At 32.5% G+C, this 22,136-nt stretch overlaps 7 protein-coding genes across 8 annotated transcripts; 2 read left to right on the forward strand and 5 right to left on the reverse strand.

Moving 5' to 3' along the window:
- Nucleotides 1-206: 206 nt before the first annotated feature.
- LOC107188315 (putative malate dehydrogenase 1B) lies at nucleotides 207-2,355 on the reverse strand. The gene is made up of 6 exons (XM_015576591.1): nucleotides 2,209-2,355; nucleotides 1,323-1,633; nucleotides 940-1,229; nucleotides 684-871; nucleotides 485-614; nucleotides 207-427 (listed from the first exon to the last, which is right to left on the reverse strand). The coding sequence occupies exons 1-6, from the start codon at nucleotides 2,353-2,355 to the stop codon at nucleotides 207-209; spliced, it is 1,287 nt and encodes a 428-aa protein (XP_015432077.1).
- A 212-nt stretch (nucleotides 2,356-2,567) lies between these two features.
- On the reverse strand, nucleotides 2,568-3,885 carry LOC107188474. Its single transcript, XM_015576768.1, has 5 exons — nucleotides 3,729-3,885; nucleotides 3,234-3,481; nucleotides 2,985-3,177; nucleotides 2,808-2,906; nucleotides 2,568-2,745 (listed from the first exon to the last, which is right to left on the reverse strand). Exons 1-5 carry the CDS (start codon nucleotides 3,778-3,780, stop codon nucleotides 2,627-2,629), a joined length of 711 nt encoding a protein of 236 aa, XP_015432254.1. The 5' UTR covers nucleotides 3,781-3,885; the 3' UTR covers nucleotides 2,568-2,626.
- Nucleotides 3,886-4,972: 1,087 nt separating this feature from the next.
- Nucleotides 4,973-6,378, reverse strand: LOC107188458 (stress-associated endoplasmic reticulum protein 2). The gene is made up of 3 exons (XM_015576752.1): nucleotides 6,114-6,378; nucleotides 5,164-5,236; nucleotides 4,973-5,089 (listed from the first exon to the last, which is right to left on the reverse strand). The coding sequence occupies exons 1-3, from the start codon at nucleotides 6,195-6,197 to the stop codon at nucleotides 5,052-5,054; spliced, it is 195 nt and encodes a 64-aa protein (XP_015432238.1). The 5' UTR covers nucleotides 6,198-6,378; the 3' UTR covers nucleotides 4,973-5,051.
- A 1,753-nt stretch (nucleotides 6,379-8,131) lies between these two features.
- Nucleotides 8,132-11,585, reverse strand: LOC107188371 (transmembrane 9 superfamily member 3). Its single transcript, XM_015576648.1, has 10 exons — nucleotides 11,365-11,585; nucleotides 10,866-11,061; nucleotides 10,665-10,787; nucleotides 10,343-10,587; nucleotides 10,026-10,265; nucleotides 9,669-9,953; nucleotides 9,332-9,540; nucleotides 9,121-9,267; nucleotides 8,906-8,989; nucleotides 8,132-8,817 (listed from the first exon to the last, which is right to left on the reverse strand). Exons 1-10 carry the CDS (start codon nucleotides 11,449-11,451, stop codon nucleotides 8,673-8,675), a joined length of 1,761 nt encoding a protein of 586 aa, XP_015432134.1. The 5' UTR covers nucleotides 11,452-11,585; the 3' UTR covers nucleotides 8,132-8,672.
- Nucleotides 11,586-11,937: 352 nt separating this feature from the next.
- LOC107188422 (fidgetin-like protein 1) lies at nucleotides 11,938-14,593 on the forward strand. Of its 2 annotated transcripts, XM_015576715.1 has the most exons (3): nucleotides 11,938-12,099; nucleotides 12,252-12,438; nucleotides 12,755-14,593. In XM_015576715.1, the coding sequence occupies exons 2-3, from the start codon at nucleotides 12,284-12,286 to the stop codon at nucleotides 14,529-14,531; spliced, it is 1,932 nt and encodes a 643-aa protein (XP_015432201.1). In that variant the 5' UTR covers nucleotides 11,938-12,099; nucleotides 12,252-12,283; the 3' UTR covers nucleotides 14,532-14,593. The 2 variants fall into 2 exon arrangements, with proteins under 2 accessions (XP_015432201.1, XP_015432202.1); XM_015576716.1 differs by lacking the exon at nucleotides 12,252-12,438 and having other exon boundaries at nucleotides 12,055-12,099.
- Nucleotides 14,594-14,706: 113 nt separating this feature from the next.
- Nucleotides 14,707-17,911, reverse strand: LOC107188316. Its single transcript, XM_015576592.1, has 9 exons — nucleotides 17,886-17,911; nucleotides 16,684-16,819; nucleotides 16,150-16,402; nucleotides 15,952-16,080; nucleotides 15,586-15,688; nucleotides 15,387-15,510; nucleotides 15,159-15,309; nucleotides 14,965-15,093; nucleotides 14,707-14,882 (listed from the first exon to the last, which is right to left on the reverse strand). Exons 2-9 carry the CDS (start codon nucleotides 16,798-16,800, stop codon nucleotides 14,707-14,709), a joined length of 1,182 nt encoding a protein of 393 aa, XP_015432078.1. The 5' UTR covers nucleotides 16,801-16,819; nucleotides 17,886-17,911.
- Nucleotides 17,912-17,917: 6 nt separating this feature from the next.
- LOC107188393 (protein arginine N-methyltransferase 3) lies at nucleotides 17,918-21,548 on the forward strand. The gene is made up of 8 exons (XM_015576675.1): nucleotides 17,918-18,432; nucleotides 18,640-18,993; nucleotides 19,059-19,228; nucleotides 19,301-19,459; nucleotides 19,530-19,717; nucleotides 19,851-20,077; nucleotides 20,180-20,539; nucleotides 20,727-21,548. The coding sequence occupies exons 1-8, from the start codon at nucleotides 18,420-18,422 to the stop codon at nucleotides 20,834-20,836; spliced, it is 1,581 nt and encodes a 526-aa protein (XP_015432161.1). The 5' UTR covers nucleotides 17,918-18,419; the 3' UTR covers nucleotides 20,837-21,548.
- Nucleotides 21,549-22,136: the final 588 nt, after the last annotated feature.

Here is a 22,136-nt window from a genome sequence, read left to right on the forward strand (position 1 = left end):
AGACAGAGTGCATATCTTAAATCTCAATAATTTTAAGCTACTGATGTATTTTAATTAAACAATAAAAATACCATTTTTTAGATACATAAATGATTTACTTCGGGTACATGAATGGAAAATATATTGTTAATATAAGTAAAACTTGGAATATCATACAATGTTTTGTTACATTGTTATGAACTTTTTTAAGATACTACTATTACCGATCATTTTTTAAATTCCGGTCCTCTCACCCCACCACCCTCCTCAAGGACTGGAATTTTTTCCTTCACAAAAATAGCAATGTCCAGAAGATTTTGAAAGAAAGAAATTGGCATGTTTGGCATCGGAAAGTCTGTAAAAGGTACCCATATTCGTGTGTGATCTTCTAACACTTTCAAATACACTGGTTGCGAAAATACTAATCCTTCTGGGATACCGAATGAACCTGTCGGAAGGAAAACATTTATACCTTTGCTGGTATCTTTACTGGCGCTACATTTACCATCAGAAAAAATTCCTAATGATATAATTTCATCTCCAACTTCTTTTCTATACCATAATTTCAAAAGATCGCAAATTGCTCTGCATTTTTGAAAATCCTCAGATCTGCCCACTTGATACTGAACAAGAGACTACAGAAACAAAGAAGAATATAAAGAATTGTATTTCTCTATAATTATCCAGTTACAGAATATGTTTACCTTCTGTATAGAAAGCTGTCTGTAAGGATCTGTCTTATTATGCGATATGTAGAAAAACCATCTTAATTCCGAGCGTTGAACGCCAATCGGTAATGTCGTGGTCTCACTGGATTCCAAAGCTCTTCTGTTAGGTAGATAATAGTCGCACTTTTGAATCATATGATGGATATCTACAAACTGATTAATTCCTACAATTAAATTGAGTTGATCAATGTGTATGCAGCATAAAATTTAATCGTAATAATGCACAAGTTACCCAGATATCCCCAAACTGGTGGACACCCGAAGTTCTTCAACGTAAAACCAGATGATTGTGCAAATACACATGTCATCTCCAATCCGTAATGGGAACTGACAGCCACGATGCTCGTTTTCGGTAACTTTGTAACAAGTCTGTGCATAATTTCAACATGAAAGCATATAGGACCCATTGAACAGAAAAGTACTTTCATGTGAGTGGGCGCATATTCATTTATCTGCATTGACAATTCTCTCAGGCATTTATAATTTCGGTGAAGCCAACTATCTATTCCTTCGAACTCTTCTCTAAGAAACATACAATTCACCATTAAACAGTTTGATAATAACAAAAACTATAAATCTGTTAAAATGCTTTGATTAATATAATTTTAAATTTACTTTAAAAAGTCATCAAGATATATCAATATATCGCAGTCTTTTAAACCATCAGGTATATGATACAAAACATTCACTGTGTTCAAACCTCCGCCAAGTCCGTTCACATCCTTTAGAATCTTCCTTAATTTAAAAAAGCGTCCTGGTTCGTCATATAAATTTATAACGACTCCGTGACTTAACCAGAGTTCCTTTGTCATTATCAATTGAGGAACTAAGTCTGGACACATGGATCGTCCTGCTCCTATTATCATTATTTGACGTTTTTCTTGTATGTCTGGACACTTACATTTCTTACTTTCTATATGACGAGCCTGTACAATAGAAAATTTAATAAATATATTTGCAATCACAGACTTATATCCTTGTTCCAATGGTAAAGCTGCGAAACTGCAAAAACCTATTTTTCTGGAGAGAAGAAAACCAGTCCAAGTCAATTAATGTTAAATCACTTTGCACTGATTTTATTTACCAACTATGTCATTTTATTTTTTTTTCAGAACTGTAAATACATAATAAGAAATTAAGTGAACCAAATAGTGAGGAACAAATAAAGTCAACAGATTCACAAAAATTGCAGTTTCACAGCTTTACCATTGAAACGGCGATATGTGTCACACTGATGTACAAATATTAAATCTTCTTGTAAAGCACATAGGTCTTTTTTATTTAGATGTGAAGTGATATTATAGTATTTATGCAACAATTCCCAAAAGTGGAATCCATCTCCAATGTAAGTAGTATTAGTACGAGTCAGTCCAATTTCTTTCCATATCAAAGGAGATTTCCTATGACACCAACCGTAACATGCACAAATTTGTTTCAGCCATGACTGTAAAACAAGATCTACAATGAGTACTATTAATGGTCAGAATAATTGTTGACTTACTTTCCACTCTGTTGAGCTTTTAGAAATGACTTTATAATTGAAATTTGGCAGTAATGTAGATAAGCTTTCAGCAACAAAGCATACATGATGGAAATTATGGTCTTGTAAGACACCTGCTATTACAATTACACACGTTTTGGTTGACATTTTTAACAACATTTAACAATTGAAAGATGTTTAGTGAAATTGGCATCGTTCTGACTTTTATTTTTTAATACATATAATATTAAAACAGTGACCTTTTATAATTACGTGTAAAAATAATTTATTAATCCTTGATACTTGAAGTGATTTCCATTATTTATATAAAATAAAATATTTTGTAATAAATACATGTTATTTAATGTAATACTGTAATTTTAATTCATACTCTATATGGAATTAAATATTAAAAAGAGGTAAGTATCAATGTAGAAGATTAAAAGACATCATCTGATATTTCTGGTAAGTCAAGCATTAGGCAGTCTTTCCACTCTTCAACATCTGACTCTGGTGATATACATAACTTTGGTAATGTTAATTCAAGTGGTTCTGAATCTAAATAAATAATAAAACATTTGAATCACCCGTATACAATACTTGAACTGAAATTTTCTTACCTGACTCAAATCCTTCATCCTCGTACGGCTGCACATTGTTTTCTATCTTTGTTAATAATTCTCTAAACTCATTTTCTATAGTTTTTGCATAATAATCGTCTGCAAAAAATAAATCATACAAATTTAATAAAGTAATTTCATAAAAATAAATTATACCATAACTTATTGTAAATATACCAAATTCCAACTGCATATCACAGTAAGGAGCCAAGGTTTCTGGTTCAGGATAAGAGTTTTTAATCAATGTCTTTGGTGGCAACGGCTTCTTAAAGATAAGTTCATCAGCTGGTTTTTGTAATTTTATACTTGTCTTACCCAATATTTTCATTGGAGATAAATCATTCATTTTATTAGGCTGAGCACTTTGTTTCTGTAAAAGAACCGCACGTTACATTTTATTTGGAAGAAATTTATAATCAGTGGTACCTTTAGAGTAAATTCTTTATGTGGCGATATTGGATGGCCATTAGTGTCAACTTGTGTTAATTTTGGCTTTAAACATTCTTGCTGTCTTTTATATGTATCTTGATTTGCATGCGGTAAAGAAGGCACATTTAAATCAGATTTAGATCTGAATGACAATCCTTTCGGTTTTGGTTGGTTTATTGATTTCATTGAAGTTCCAGCAATCCCAAGAGATGTTTTTGACCTTGATATTGGTTTTGCAACAGAACCTGTTACAAATTATTCTTCATAATTTTTACCTCCGTTTATCACAACAAAAAATGTAATACTAACATTGAAAATTATAGACTTTACTGGGACTAATTAATTTCTTCTAAATAATATTTAAAAATATTACACTCGTGTAATATTGAATATATTTCACAATATTATATACATATAACATTGTATAAGTAATATTTAAAAAATATGGAAAATAACGGAAAGGATGTAACCTTCGGAATCATGTATTCATACCTTTGTTGAGATTCGAAACATTTTCGCCGAATAAATTGAATATACCAGCCATTTTATTCGAATCTTTCGCAGTATTGTGTTTGAAACATACACAACAAGTATTCTGCGGATAATCCAGTAGAATTCAATAATAATTCAAACTCTTTTCTGTCTTTATCATAAGTTTTCCGTTTAATTTGAACGGCAACTGATGACAACAGATGACAACAAAGTTTCAGCTGCAACTAGGGGAAATTTGTTGAGTTCACTGATAAGTTGAAAGTACTGGATGGAAACTAGGTAGAAATACTCGTTTCTATGAAACCATGTGAAACTTTAATCATTTCACAGCTTTGCAGCTTTGCTAAAAAAGGAAGAATTAATCGCCCAAAAGAATATAATTATTAATTATTATTACGGTATAATAACATGTAGAAAGTAAAGTTTTGTCTAATAAACGTTCTTTATTCAATAATAAAATACCTATTTATATAAAATCTTATGATACTAAATCAAATATAACACATAATTATAGAGAAGTTCCATAATGTATTGAATTCAATATAATACAATATAATTTCATTATTTGTATTTTTAACACATTCATTTCTATTGATATTCATTTAGATTACTTTATTGAATGGCCGTTCAAGATAATCAATAAAAGCAGGATTAATTATTCATAATATAATTTATTAAAAGAGACAAAGAATTGTCAGTAGCAAATATTTCATTAGGATAAATTACATTGATATCATATATAATATATATTTTTACATATATAAGGACCTATTACGTTCTTAAGGCCTCTAAAATATATATAGACAACCAAAAGCTACCAACTGCTTACAGTGGAATGCCTTGATTAATGAATTGATACAATTAATCGATCGTACATATATACAATTATTTACTATGCACGTATCGATGGAAGAATTCACATTTCTTATTAAAATTGTAAGTAACAACCATTGCATATAAAGTGGCAAAATGGAAATTAATGAAGGACCATTTTCACTGTGCAATATACACTTGGATTTGTCTAAACGAAATGCATTCAATGCAATCTTCTTTCATCGATACAATCGGTACATAAATGTGATTACGTAAAACGTTCATAAATGCTAAATTTTCATAAATAAATCTTTTAAACTGTTGCAAATGGCGAAAGATATTTAGTGAGACTCTGAATTCTGTTTTGTGTGAACAGCATTTCGATGCCTACATTTTTACAATATATGATAAAACAGTCTGTTGATCTCGTTTGTGTACCAATCAGTTGTAGATAGATCTCATTAACAGTAACAGCAACATCTTTTTAAATTCATGCCGGTAAATCTTTTCTTAAGCCATTCTAATACTCTGAATTATTTGGAATACAGCTGAAAATTAAGAATTTATGTAAGTTTCATATAAATTTGGAACAAAATGGATGGTTATTAAAAATGGATCTTACCAGAACCACATACAACAAAGAGAAAAAGTGCTAGCAGACATGGTCCAACTGGAGACCCATCCTCTTGTGGCTTCTAGAAAATATAAATTTGAATTCACAGACATATTATTATTTCACTATGGCTGTTTATGAACATATATGTATAGATAAATTTATATAAACTGAGATCAAACATAGATTTGTTTTTTTCAATTAAAAGTTACTTTGGGTCCTAAATAAAATAAAAACCTTGTTAAATATTATTAAACTTCTTAGAATACTATATGTTAGACCCTTAAATGTATTATAAATTCATAAAGCCCACAATTTATTCATTATTCAAACATGAATGACAAATAAGAAAATTGTGAATTTTATACACTTATAATACTCATTTATATGTAAAATATCCTAAATTCTATAGATTTATAGTGCTTAATACATTTTTCATTTTACATTTAACATAATGAAAGTACTCATGTGAAAAATTAATTTCTATGGAATACTTGATATTATAAATTTGTCAAAAAATATACATAAGTTACATACTTAAACCTCCGCGATCAACTAATAAGAAAATCAGATACAAGGAATACTTATTGTTAAATGCATATATTAAACGGCTGTAACATATGTTTATATACATTACATATGGTACGAACGTTGTACAATCGTTTAATTATATCCAAAAGTACTAGCAAATAACGTTCTCCGATGGTTTAGTATTTGTTAAATCTATAATTGAGAATTAGTTACAATGTAAAAACCCAATAAAAATAACGTAGACAATGCTGTCAAAAACGTCACAATACGCGTGCAGTACTTATTTATTAAAGGTAACAAAGTATATAACCTCAAAATTATAGTTTGACAATCGCTTACATTTACGTGATTTGTACTTTTTAATTATTTTAATTCAATCGGAATGTACTAAATCAATTTTTCGCCGAATAGCAAACAATATAACTTACCGTCGATTTTGGAACATTTCCACGAAGCGTGATGTTTTTCGTGGCTCGCTCATTAGCGATGCGCATTCTCTGTTTCGGTGCCATTTCTACAGCTTTTTTCTCGTCGGAATTGTTTGAATTTAAATTAAAAGGAAATAGTATTACTGTCAGCGTGCGTGCTCTTCGATATGTGAAGTTTTCCGAACGACGAACACGTACGCGCACTCCGAATACGTTCGGCCCTCGACTGCGTCGACGTGTGCGTTTTGAGTTTCAACGGAGCAATGTTGGGTGCCACACTGGCACCATTTAAGTCAAGTCAACAACTATATAATTTTCCACGTAATTACATGTCACGGGATTCGTATTATACTATTATTTTTGTAATTCTACACCACTTTCACTCGGTCATTCATGTATTTCCCAAACATATATATTAAAACTCATCAGAGATTTCTCTAGAATAAATCAAACAAAGTAGTGTATTTCTGAAATACGAATATATTTTACGTGTTAGATGGTATTGTTATAATCAATAATTTGAAATTTCTGCTGTGTGCATTTTTTAAAATGTTTTTCATTATTTTTTATTTCGAAAATTGCAAAAGGGTGAATTCATTTATAGAAAGTTGAACTTGGAGTGCAAAAACTGTATATGCAAATAGATACAAACATTTATGTTTCATGTATAATTCGATTTCGGGATATATTCACACAAATTCAATTCTTTATTATTAGTTTGCAGGTATGATGGAAAGCATCGAAATCGAAATTATTTGTAAAGTTATTTCAGGAGGTGGTTAGTCAAGTGCAAAGTAAGATAATAAATCGTTTAATTCCATACCAATTTGCTTCTACAAAAAATTTAATTTAAATTAATGATTTAATAAAATAGAGCCATTGAATCTTGATGCCTAATAGGATTGGTCCTACATGTTTCGGAACACTGTCGTTTTGAGCTTATAAAATCATGTATTCGGATGATTAGTATCAGGGTCGATGAATCAATCAAATATCCAAGAGTTGTCGCATGTAGAAATTTTATATTTCTTAGAACTGCTACATCTAACAACAAACCGTATATTCATTCGAATGTTCTCACTTGTATTCGTCATTCGAAAGTATCGAAGTAGGATAAGGACATTCATCGTGATTCCAAAATCCCAATCCCCTTCTCATCGTTAAATCGTTTTCTTTAGCGGCGATTAATGCGTGCTTAAATATTTTAATCCGCATAAGGAGGATCCCGATCGAAAGGATCGTCTATTCCTCGTTAATAGGCTCGCGACACTTTTATCAATGCACTCACAATTTATAAACAAAAGAAATCCACACGAAGGTGACGTGTTCTGGCATATAGTACGAAGCCAATAGTAAAAAAACATCCTTATGTTCGCGTTCTTACTTCACGATCTAACACCTAGCTTATCTATTAAATTAACATTACTTCAATCGTCGGTAATTCGAGCGTCGTTCTTCACATGACTAAAATTTCCAGTCTGGAGTCACATAACTGAGGCACTGTTCTAATCGTATCAGCTGAAATAGTGTTCGCATCCTGACCAAACTTTGTCCGTCGTTTTCGGTTATTTTTTAAAACATATAACTTTGATTTTTTTTGTTTTTTTTTTACTTCAAAAATTACAACGAATTATTCACATTCGGTGGCACATTGGAATGTTAATATACAGAGTGTTTCATAATATGGGTGACGCACTTCTAGCAGTAGTCAGGAGGCACAGAAAACTATTAATAAAAAATTCACATAAACGTGTTCCCTGCTTGATCTTGTTCCCAAGTTATGGCCACGGTTAACATCCATTTTGGCAGTAGAAAAGTGACTACTACTTGGAAGTATGATTAAATGGAAATACATTTATATAAATCTTCTTCATTGTTTTCATGTACTTCGACCTTTAGTGAACTGCATCCTACATGTTAAGAAACATCCTGTATCGGTCTGAAAAATTTCGATACGTGTAACAAGAGTCGATCGTAATGAAAACTCTCAGAACATTTCTAAAATCATACAATTCCTTGGTTTATTTCTATGCGCGAATTATACGTTAAAAAAACTAATGACTTCTGAATAATTTCCAGCGAAATTGAGCAACGTTATATAGTCAAGTTACTTTAAGTAATGATTCTAAAATTGCATTGCCCAGACCAACGTTTCGTATTACACGAAACTGTGACTCACGGGACGAATAATATATGTGACTGAATAATTGGCGAACAGTTTCGTTTCAAACTATCATAGGACTCGACTTCGGATATGCCTACTAAATGATCAACGAACAAATTATGGGAAGATATTGCGGCATTCGATGAAACACTCGATGAATCGCAATATATGAACGAAAATATCTCATATTCACGTTGTTACTGTTAGATACAATGTTGAGACTCGTTGAGAAATTTTTCTGCGACAATACGCTTGCGCGTCATTATTGAACAGTAAACTAATTAATGGCATCGATGGAAGAAGAGTCCTACTTCACGAAGAGCAGTAGCATCGTTCTGTACGCTCTTGTGGGTTTAATCCACGGTATAGTGTAGACGATACACTAGACTTGTGCTTTAGTCAATTTTCACTGTGGAGTAGATCTTCCGTACAAATGCATTGGTGCCCACGAAACCGACAGTTCCGCACATTATACCTAAGGCGAGGCTGAATAGTGCCATATAACCAAAGTAAAATGCCGTTTGGAAGAGACCGTACATTCTAAAAAGAAACACACGAAGTAATGAGACTTTTTCAAATAAAATTACACTAATCTTAATCAGATCTTATTAACGTGACAAAAGCATACTTAGTCTTGAAGAAGAAATAATAGAAGGAATATACGTAAACATATCCAGCAGTCGAAGCTGCGGCTAAGAAACTTGTCCACTGCCTGTAAGAAAAAGGTGAATGTTAGAATTACATCCACCGTCGTGTATATTCCCAAGGTCCGTCACAGTATTTAACGTGTTAGAGTTGTTTTATAAATTTTCATAACTCTAATAACAACTAAACAGCTCTTACCATCGATAGTCTTCAGCGTTCAGCAAAAAGTATGTACACACGATAGTAACACAGACCGTTACTATCATTAGAATAACGAATACTAGTAACATAAAACCGTAAACATAGTAGATTTTGTATGCCCAGAACGAGGTAAAAATGAAGTACCTGAAAGAATAAAGTTTCATGTTAACTAATCTATTATTTGAAATTGCAAAATAATGAAACATACATTTCGATGAATATCGAACCAAACGGCAAAATGCCACCAAGCATTATAATAATCAGTGGTTCCATAAACCACTTCTTTTCGGGAATAGGTCGAGGTACTGCATTAACCCTACACGGTGCGTCCGGAGTCCCGGCTAAATTTCGGCCTAAGATCGTTCCAACTAATGTTAAAGGTAATATAACAAATATGCAAATACACGTAACTGCCACCTGAATAAACAAAATGATTAGGAATACATTAGAACAATAAAACTTCATAGTTATCAGAAACAGATTTAAAAAATATAATTCACGAATAGAACGTCCTACAAAAACAGAGAAAATGTACCGACACTCACCATAGAACCAAACGGTATTGCACGGCTAGCATGGTAATACATGGCGATGAAGTTGATGAAGAATGCAGTGCCACAGACGATCAAAGGTAACATAAAGGCGCTAAGGATCATTTGCTTGATCCAAATCCGTCCTCCCATGCGAGCATATAAACCTCCGCCAGCATAACCATTTATAGGCGATGTGGCAGCATACACAAAAATTGCTGTGGACAGCATAGAGCCTCTTTCGGTGTAAAGCTCTCCGAGAATAGCGAAAATGATAACGCTAAGAACAACAACTGTAACCTAAAATAAAATAAGGTGCATCACTCAAATTGTTCTTTGAGTCTGAAATAACTTAATTACTGAAATAATTACCTGATAGCCTGCACCTATTAAAGCAGAGAAAAGCATTGCGTGACTAGCCGGTCTGAATACATCGCCATGAACCTGTTTCCAACCATATTCGTCTCCTAAATCTCTTTCCATATCATCCATTTCTTCGTCCCTACTATATCTAGCATAATCTTTCCTTAAAGTACGCATTAGAATCATTGAAACAAGTCCAACAAGGAAGATCACCATCATGAAGCTATTGAAAATACTGAACCAATGAATCTGAAAAGCGAAACCAATTGAAAACAATAAATTGTGAATTTTTTATTAAAATGTTTTTTTTTCATGACGATGCTTACTCTATGTTGGAAAAAGTTAGGATCCAGATATTTGTCAAATCTATCTTCAAATTTAACATTACTCTTCTTCCAATTGACTTCGTAACTAAAAGAAATGGCTGCACCTTGTACTAGTTTTACCTTGTTTTCACTAGTCAAATTTACATCAACTATTTGCTTTCCATTGTAACCTATATCAAACTTTTTGTGGGTCCAAATGTAATAAGATACAACTCCGTTATTTTCTTCTGGCTCTCCCACAACCCCTAATAAATACCATAAAAACCTCAAGTAGTACAACATCAAAGCGATAAACAAAAATGAAGTCAGCATTATGATTTACCCCAAATTGGAAGATCATCCATGTACATCTTATACCAATACTGATTCTTGACTGCATATACAAATGCTTTTTCACTCTCTTCGTTTAATTTTATCTGGCAATACTCCAGTTTTGCAACATCAGCTGCAAGTATGCCAAACATGAGTCTTAATTAGAGTCCACACAAATTTTTGAACACTATTTAATAGACAAAAGAGTTACCCTTGAATTCAATCTCAAGGCCGCTGAATTTGAGTTCGATGCCTTGCAGTGCCTCAGAAAAAGTTTCATGATAATGGTTAATGACATCCTTTGTGCCCATACAAAAAGGTAGCGAGTAATACGAATATGTTTCTTGACGATTATGATATGGTCCGACTGTACTCATCCATAGTACAACCTCGTCGTTATCTTCATACTAGCAAAGGAAATAACAGTTATGATAATAAAACACAATTATCGATAATGATAAAATATCGAAAAATTAAATCTTTTTTGAGTCTCTCAAATTAGTGCTGAATTGACGGTGTTTTATTTCAAGAATCGTGTATATCGAACACACAAAATCAAGATTACATATTGACTCTTCATAAAAAGATAAGCAAGAAATGAATTGCAGCGATACAAAATGTATGGTACGTGTCGTGAGTCTTACAATTACATGTACCCGACGATCTTGCAACTTTGACATTTAGAAAATATGTCAATTTCGAATACTTACGACGTGACTGTGCTCGTCGGGACGGGCAAAAGGGAGTAGGCTAAGAGCTACAAAGTGGAATAACAATCGAGCCCGACACATGTTCATCGTGACGGGAAGGCGCGCTAGGCGCCTTATGCTACTACAGATAGAAATTCAATGATATCTGATAATGAAAACACTCCATAGATTCGTAGAATGCAACCAACGTTAAAAGAAACACCGGACGGACAGACAGCAGCGGGACACGTATTAAAATGCGACGATGATGACACTCTCAGCAACCGCTAATACGCGCTAGCACAGACGAAATATAGAGTAGACCTAAAATCCAATGTAATTTTCTGTCTCATGCTTCGGGGGCTCTAGAGCCCCCTTACAATTTTAGTGTAAAATCATTGCATTTTGTAACTTGTGAACTTGCCTGTGGCCCGGTAAAGTGACAAGTGTTGACAAGTGTGACGAGTGTTCTTATTAACATAATTACATATGTACCTCGTATGGGCTGTAATATTTTGTCTGTGTTGATGGGCATACTAAATTTAAGTTGCCGGTGTGTAAACAAACATTGTTAATTGTTATTAATGTGTTAAGTATTCATGTTTTGTAATATTTGGACAATATTGTCATAAAATACATCTCTTTATGTATGTTTCTGCTACTCTGAATACATACAAATATTTAGGCGGTGATATGAATATTCATAACTTTTATGTATTTGGAACAGCACAGTTTACAAATTGAATGTTCTGTCATGTGAGTTAAGTTTAATACAAATATAATTCAGTGTTTGTTTGTATATTCACAGATATGTCATATATATACATATGTGACTACTTAAAATCTGTGAGTAAGATATGCAATGTAATGTTTATCTATATTGTTAGTGTAAGTGAAATTCTTTTTAGCTGATATATATGTACTTAAGTATCGTATAGCTATGGCCACAGTTGAGGCAACAGTAAATAAGGAAAAAAGTAACTTTTTGGCAGCATATCACATCTTAAAATTTTCCCAAGCCAATAAGGATGACACAGAGATTGTTGACATTGAGCGCAGATGTATTGCTACAAAGTATTTGACTGCAAAACAATAGTAAGTTTTGTAATAATATAGTAACATGTATACTCTAGATGTTTATACAAATTCTTATTTTTGTGGTCTATTTCATCAGTTAACAGATCCTGTAAACTAAAAATAAAATAAAGAGTTACTTTAACCCTAACTAAACTTTTCATTTCAATGTGATTCACATATTCATATTTGCTGTAAGTGCATCAAATCCATTGTCTAATTATATAGCATTAAGTGTTGTACTTTTAAACAAAACAACTTTCTTTAAACATACATACATATATCATATCTGTAACACATAAGGAAAGAAATATATAAAAAGTATTATATTTTACAGCGAATCAGAAGACATGGCAACATGTTTGCTCCGAAGGGGCCTAGAAGAATATCAGAGTCTAATGGAGAACAGAAATGGGATTAACAATTATTGGAAACAGTTTAAGACACAGACTCCTAAAATCAGTAATAATCCACAAAAATGGAAGTCTGGATTAAGTGATATAAAGACAGCACTTAATTTTGTAAAACCTCTACCTTGCCAAAATGACAATACAGAGTCATGTCAGGGGAGAACGTTTAATGATAGGCACATAGAAAATATTATAAGTACTTGGAAGAATAAAGAATCCTCAGTACGGAATAGGAAAGTCAGTATGCAAGCAAAATCAAATTTCCATTCAGGGAAAAGTGTGGATATGAAAGCAAGGCTTGAAGATAATATTCAATATGAAGTGGACCGATCATCTTTTTCATCGTGTAATTCTGCAGATGAAAACAGTATTATTGAAGTAAGTTATAAGAGACAGATGCCCAAATCTTATTCAAAGAATCAGGAAAATCAGATCTTTGCACCTCAGCAACGATCTGTTAAGTTTGAATCTAAAATGCAACCAAAGTTTACAAGAGAGGACTCGTATAATGTACCAAAAAATAATCATGAACCGTCGAACGATTATAAAGAAGAAGATTCTGAAGTACCTAAACCGAAATTCAACTGCTTCAAGACAGCTAGGGACGAATTAAGCATACAGCAGATGAAAGCTAACAGACCTAGCCAAAAGAAAACTCTAGGTGGTAAACCATCCATTAATTCTAAATTCGTGTGTCCGTTTAAACGCGAAAAGGACAAAGACATGCAAGCACACGATAACATGTATAACAACGACACTGATACAATGGAAGTAGAGGATGAAAGGCTGAAGAACATAGAACCAAAAATGGTTGAGTTGATCAGGAATGAAATAATGGACAGCAAGACAACCATTTCGTGGGACGATATAGCTGGCCTGCAATACGCGAAGAAAATAATTAAGGAAGTAGTTGTGTACCCAATGTTGAGGCCTGATATTTTTACTGGTTTACGTAGACCCCCTAAAGGAATTTTATTGTTTGGACCTCCAGGTACTGGTAAGACGCTTATAGGAAAGTGCATAGCTTCCCAGAGTAAATCAACGTTCTTCTCGATTTCTGCGAGCTCTTTAACTTCAAAATGGATAGGGGAAGGAGAAAAAATGGTCAGAGCGTTGTTCGCTGTTGCTAGAGTGTACCAGCCGTCCGTTATTTTTGTGGACGAGATAGATTCTTTGCTGACCCAAAGATCTGAAACCGAACATGAAAGCTCTAGGAGACTGAAAACCGAGTTTTTAGTACAACTGGATGGAGCCGCCACTGCGGAGGAAGATCGTATTTTAATAGTTGGAGCGACAAACAGGCCTCACGAATTGGATGAAGCGGCACGTAGACGACTCGTTAAACGGCTTTATGTTCCTTTACCAGAATTCGAAGCTCGTAAACAAATCATAAATAATTTATTGGCAACAGTTCCGCACAATCTCACGGAAGAAGAGGTCGACAACGTAGCTGAACAATCAAAGGGATATTCGGGGGCGGATATGTCCAATTTATGCAAAGAAGCTAGTATGGGACCAATTAGAAGTATTCCATTTAGCCAGTTAGAAAATATTAGAAAAGAAGATGTTAGACATGTTACAGTTGACGATTTCAAAGATGCATTGATTCATGTACGCCCCAGCGTATCTGAATCCAGCTTAACAACTTATGTTGAGTGGGATTCTATATATGGAACTGGAACAGCACAGAACTATAAAGTATAATAAACCAATTAGGTAATAAACATATTAGGTGTTACTTTGTTAAATATCACAATATATTTTTGCAGTACAAATTTTTATAACAAATATACTATATTTACAAATATTTGTGTTGTACAAAATTTATTGTCCTCTGAAGACATGTATCTTTTTAGAAAATTTAATAATGTAAGACATATTAATTTAATTTCACGATACAAACCTTCTTTATGTAAGAAATTATTAAATACGCTTCAACTTGAACAAGTATATTCAATGATATGACTGCTGTGTAATCAAGAGTAAATTTTTTAGAACTAATAGTATTGAAATTTATCGTTTCAAAATCATTTATGTAATATACATGAACGTTGCCTAAAAATAATGAGTAATATTTAGCGTAACTTGAAATATTCTTAATGCACGTTTTATATTATAACCGTGTAAACCAAATTACCACAATCTAAGCCGACGATGAGCACGTTAGCGTATACTAAAACTGTAGTCGGAGTGCCATGTAAAATTGGGAACAGATTATGCACTATCCATTCCTTACCTTTCACCAAGAAACCTAAATATCCATTGTCTAGAATCACAAAAAAAATTATTATCCTGCACACTAGCGAATTTCATTAATGAAATGGCCCGTACCTGTAATACAGACAACTGCATCAGGTTTAAATATGTAATAATGACGAATTTTTATATTTGGCGGTTTAATGGACGTCCAATTTAGATAATTCCCACTCGGCGTGTTCAAACTTAAATGTACAAAGTGTCCTTCTTGCGTATAAAAAAGTACCTTAATTATAACATTTTAACATTTTAAACATTTCAAACTGCATTTAACTATTTACTGAATAATGCTCAATATACTACCTCCTCATTATCTGCTCCGATAGCAATAATATTATCTGTATCAAATTCATATACCGTTCTAGGTATTGATCCTTCAATAACTATCCGGTTATATGCAGCAGTATAACAATAACTGTAACTTGTACTATAAAATGTTCAGTATTTAATAATAACTGTAATATTTATTTATTATGGTTAATTTACATTCTTAAAACCATACCAAATCAAGTCTCCCCTTGCTTTTTCAATTAATTTCTTTAATCTAACATCCCAAAAACTTATGTGACCATTTACAGAACGGGAGACACAAATAATACTTGTTTCTAAAACATATATACTGTTAATTGATCGTGTTTATAGATCATAAATTAATTATTTAATTTGTATTATTAATTGATAGTATTATTACTAGACTGCAGATATTTATGCAGGTGTAGACTTTTACAAACTAGATTACAGAATCTGGAAACTAGACAAATTTGTTAACTTCGTTGTATGTTTTATTACACAGAATTTATGACAATTATATATGTTAAAAACGCATAAAATCCACAGTCCAGTTATTACAATTACTCTATCTAAGTACCATCTGTGATAAATTGTACAGTATTTATATATTCCATATGATCAGCTACGTATACTGGGCCCTTTTGTAAAGCACACATATCGTAGAAATAAATGTATCCTTCACTTGTTCCTATTGCTATTAAGTTTCCTATAAGATGTATTTATTTTAAATGTTAATTATAATTCAATGTTTGAACACTTCTCTGTACATTGTTACCTGAAGTTTCTACACATGTAATCTGTCCTGCATGATGTTGTCTTCGCAATGGTTCAATACATACATTTTCTGTATTCCAGTTCATTGTATTTTTACATGTAATCCACAATTTGTATAATGCCATCCACATTTCAGCATCATGTTTCTCATGAAACTTAGTGTAATATTTCTTTGGATTCAATGTCTTGCAGAAAGTGCTCCAAAAATATTCTGGAATTTCTGTTTTACATTTTCTGTACCAATGGTCATTTTGCTGCGCATAATTAATAAATTTTAATAATTAGAAATTAAAGTTTAAAGAATATTACAAACAGTTGTAAATTATGTCATAAATATATGTGCATCCGTTGCATATGTATATATACATTCACATACTTACATCACGATTGTTTCAATTTAAATTCGACATTAACGAGAATAATAATAGAGTATACATATTTAAAGAAACAAAAAATTGCTTATGAAAGTATGAAATTTCGAAGGTGTTATATATATAAACGAAGAATCATAATGTTAAGGAAATATGTAACGTACCTTCAAGATTTTATCAATACTTTTATTCCAGTGTTGACAAACTGTTTTCAAATTTGTGAGCGTCACCGGATCGGCGTATAAAAATATATGGTCCCATATTTCCGGGGGGAAATACATTTTCCGCGATACAATATTACTGAATGGAATACACAGCGATGTAGAATTACCGGCAGTACTTTACTGGCGGATTTTAAATATATATATTTTATAAATATATAAATTTCTCTATTTTACCGTAAACATCCAACAAAGTATTATATGATACTGTAAATTGTGTTCGAAATTTTCGAATAGAAGCATTGTATATTGTATATCATTGTTTATATGAAACAATTGCATAAGGCAATTTTTCTTTGTTTTTAATTTTTCTTTAATTTCCGGAAGAAGCAACAACCCACCTGAAGTTAAACTGATCAATACCATTTTACATACGTCTTTCAATTTTAGTACTTTTGATGTATTCATGTATTATAATAATATATGTTACATATATTTCACATTTTGCAATATGAAACCTGATTTTTATACAATTTACTATATAATTGACGTGTTCTTACTTCTTACATTAGAAGATAGAATTTGAAAAAAAAATGTATAATCATTACATCGCATTGTACAGTAATGCATTTTTGTATATTTTACTTATGTTTTTGTCTATGTGTAATCATAATCATGTATCCAGAAGGTTTCTCTTTGTATGTTTTTAACGAGTTTGCCCTACAAGTAAAAGACTGATATTCTATGCTTTTTCTTTTATAGAGTCGATCAATCAAGCTCATATGAAATGTAATGTACATACAAGCACACATGAAACAAATCGGACGTTCGGACAAAGTATGAGATAAAAAAATTCTGTTTCATTAATTGTTTTACCTAACAGTATCTATTTACTTCCCTCGTTAGACCCAACAATTAATAGGCAAAAATCTATTTTCCAATCTTTCAACTTTAATTCTTATTTATATTTATCATAATTATTAAAATAATGATCCGAGTCAATAGTTTGTGAAAATTTAATTCGCCACTTTCTTGTGTTACATTGATCTATATATGTCATAATAATGTGGAACTATTTTTGTAATAGAATTGAAAATTGAATTGAATAATGGCGTTAATAATTGTATCATTATACAGAGTTCAAATCGAAATAGTAAAAAATGAAAATCTAGTTCTGCTACCTTCCCGCGCTGAAGGATACTTACCTATATTTAGACTACTCTCATGATCACCGGTATATATGCATATGTAGCTTATTTGTAAGAAGTTAATAGGTTCCTTATTGATAAGCACAAAAATAAAGAAGTTCAGCAAAATGCTTATAAAGAGAAAAGTGTTAACAGATTCACGGAACACGTCTGGACATGCCTTTTATGTTGCAGGGAAAGTGTTTCGATTTCCTCTCAGCGATTACCAAAAGACGTGGACGGAAAAGAAACGTTTGTAAGGTCAAGTACTCTTGAGCGACAAGTGGAATCAATAAATATTAAATTCTAGATTAGGTAGGATCAACTGCAGAAAGCAAGCCTTCAACGGCTGACACTGAGGTGATAGGGCTGACAGGGAATCAGGGAATAGAAGTTTGACGTTAAAGGAGAGGGGCTTCGCCTGCTTCTAAATACATGTAAATACACGTGCACGAATGAGTCGAACAAGAATCCCTAACCTTGAAAAAATTTAAACGCTCCTGTTTTCGTTCCGTTAAATATTACATTTTACTCGGAACGATAAATTGCAAAATGACAGAACAAGGTATCGATTAATTTTGACTCTGCATGACCACACATTTTTACTAATTTAACGATTAAAACGTTTGTATCTTTTAATTTCACTGTATTATTCTCTGCTATATACTTTTGATAGGACACAGTCATTAATTCAACTTGGAGATCTAAAAAGTGCTTTTAATATGTAAATGTTTGTGATATAAGTAATTTTATAAAATCTTTTGTTTTTCAGCTATTCCATCAAAGACTGATTATGAATGTGAGATGGATGGAACAAGTGACAATGACAGTGGAGACGACTGGGATGAAATTACTGAAGATTATGAGACCATACTATGTCTCTTCTGTAACGAAGTTATAAAAAGCTTGACAGAGGCATTGGAACACCTTGTCAAATCACATAGATTTGACATGAAGAATTTTGTAACAAGACATTCTCTGGATACTTATTCTTACATAAAATTGATTAACTTTATTAGGAAAAAGAATGTTCTACCTGATCAACTAAATGCATTAAATATAAAAGCATGGGAAAACGATATATACTTGAGTCCTATTATTGAAGATGATCCATGGTTGATGTTTGGTATGTTTATTGAGAATTAATCTTTCTCAAATTAGCAAATGAGTTCAATGTTCATTTTCTTAAAGACATTGACGACTTGGAAGAGAAGACAACGAAGCCTACAGCATATACCGTAAACTCAGAAAATGGTTGTGTTACATTATCCGAGGCACATTTTGCTGATTTGCAAAGAACAATACAAACATTAAGAGCAGAGTTAGAACAACGTGAACTAGCATGTTGCATGGCAAAACAGGTGTGTACATAGTTACCTTAACATTTGGGATGATAGACAAGAAATATATCTAATGATGAAGTGATTATTTAGCAAATAGATGAAATGACAAAGAAAGCACAGAAACTGATCTTAGATGAAGATTCTGATACAAACAATAGTGATAGATCATCTGCTAATTCTAATTGCCATTACGATGAACACTATTTTACTGCATACAGTCATTTTGCAATACATCATGAAATGTTAACAGTATGTACTTTATTATTTGTTTAATTTCAAACTGGAATTAATATCTAAATGACTGCCATTTTGTTCATAGGACAAAGTACGAACAGAGAGTTATCGCGATGCGTTACTAACAAATGCAAACAGATTTAGAAATACCATTGTGTTAGATGTTGGTTGTGGAACTGGTATTCTGTCTATGTTTGCAGCAAAAACCGGATGCCGTAAAGTTATTAGTGTTGACCAGTCAGATGTGATATATCGAGCTATAGACATAGTAAGGTATAAACATTGTTCAACAATTTCATTCTATTTCTTCGATGTTAAATTTTAAACAAATCTACCTCGTAGAAACATTTATTACAAAACAATTTCATTTACGTTTGTATACCTAATAAGATCTTTTTTAACATAGAGAAAACAATTTAAGTGATATTATCACTTTAAAAAAAGGTCGCCTTGAAGACATTAATCTCGATGAAGAGAAAGTAGATGCGATTGTGTCCGAATGGATGGGCTATTTTCTTTTGTTCGAGGGCATGTTAGACTCTGTTATATACGCCAGGGATCATTACTTAGCACCTGGTGGTCTACTATTACCTAACAGATGTACACTTAGCATTGTTGGAAGTGGAGATACTAGTATGTTAATTAATAGTTCTATCGTACTACTGTTAAGTCGATAATAAACTAATAATCTTACATGATTGAATGGTGCAAGTTACAGGAGTATTTATATTACAGAGAGATACGTAGAGCTGATCGACTACTGGACAAACGTATATGGCTTTAAAATGAGCTGCATGAAATCGGACGTGATTCGCGAACCAAACATACACGTATGTGCTGCCGACGAGTTAATAACAAGTACCGTTGAAATTCAATCATTCGATCTGTATAAAGTGACGATGGATTACATGGACTTCTCGTCGCCGTTCGAGTTAAAAGTGAAGAAGACTGGATCGTTGACCGCGATCATTGGTTTTTTTGATATATTCTTCGACTTAGACAATCCAGTTCACTTTAGCACGGGACCCAACTCAACTCCGACGCATTGGAAACAAACAGTGTTCTCGTTGAGCGAGCCAATTAGCATCACTGAAGGTAAGCTCCAGTAAATTAAAGAAACGTTCTGTGCACGATATCCAGTTTCCTCTTTACATAGTGTAACTGTGGAAAAAAAATTCATATGACGTCTGGAGAGTTGTTTAATCGATAGTAAAACAAGATATCTATACATTGGTAAATATATTTTCACAAAAAAAAGTAATCACAAATCATTTCTTTAAAGGTGAAGTTTTAAGCGGTAAGGTAATCTGTCGCAGACACGTGAAAGACATTCGGGGACTCATCATTACAATCGACATAAAACACATGAGTCAAGTTTATCATCTAGTGTAGACTTCAAACTCATAATATGTAACTATAAGCGTGAAAAAAAAATCCTAGTACGTAAAACGCGGTTAAGGCCATAAACCATCTTGTATACTTGTATTTTTTAAGATGTTATGATTTCCATTTTGAAGCCTATTAAAACTAGGAACTCCGTAACCATGCGTGACCCCGCTAAAGAAAATAGAACATAAATGAGCTCTGTAAAATTTATCTCCTCTTTTTTATATATATTACAGTACGGTATTTGTCGTGACCAAAGATCATAACGATTATTTCGATAAGTTATATTGCACAGACGTACATCCTTTCCATAAAATATCATCGCAAATAATAATTGCTCGGCGATAACGGTTGTTTACGATTCGTGCCTTTCGATAGTCGTTAAATTTACATTTGTAATTAAGCAGTGAACAATGAAATGTTTCAGGTAATTAGTCACTTTCGCGATACGTTGCGATAGTATTGTGCTTTACGGTTCCGTCGACCATGTGAGAAGAAACATTGCAGTAGTATTAGGTTAAACTGAGAGTTTTTGCGTTTTGATCTTTATTATGTAATGTACACAATGAAGTGTTTCGACACAGATTTCGGCTACATCAAAGTTCATTGCGAGCTTCTTAATAGTAAAACGACGATTTATTGCATTTGTCGCTTGTAAATCATCTTTTATGTATTGCCTTTGAAAGTCTATAATGTAGTGCTAAACTACAATCTTAGCAACACCCTCGTTCATTTCACGAATGCTTTTTTTTTTACTATTTCTTGTTTTAGTGTAGTGTTTCTCAGAAAGTCATAAAGTGATACTCTATTGTATGTACATGCATTTTATTAACTGATATTTCTGAACAATTTTTACAATTTGAAAAATGGAAGGTTAAAATATAATTGTAGACATATGCTGTGATAGAACACCAGATAAAGATATAAAGAATACAAGAATAATTAGATATAGTGTAATCATATAGAAAACGCAAAACTTCCCGTTAAACCTAATAGTAAACGGGTGTACGAGTACTTTGCCGGTTGCACGAATTATACTATAGCGTATGTTATTTTTTCGTCACGAAATATAACTATATTCAACCATTCATGTAAAATTACCAATTAAGAATATATTAGTAAAAAATGACCAATCGCATGCACCGATCATATTTGCATTTTTCACATCATAATTCGACAAATATACTATTCACAGGTCTGAATTGAGTAATAGTGCAGCCGGTAGTTTCATTACGCTTTTATTGTACAAACAACGATAATCAAGCTCGCTCAAACTGAATGCAGTTTAGCAGTCTTAAGCAACCTC

This window comes from Dufourea novaeangliae, unplaced genomic scaffold (assembly GCF_001272555.1).
Source record: "Dufourea novaeangliae isolate 0120121106 unplaced genomic scaffold, ASM127255v1 scaffold124, whole genome shotgun sequence".
NCBI lineage: Eukaryota > Metazoa > Arthropoda > Insecta > Hymenoptera > Halictidae > Dufourea > Dufourea novaeangliae.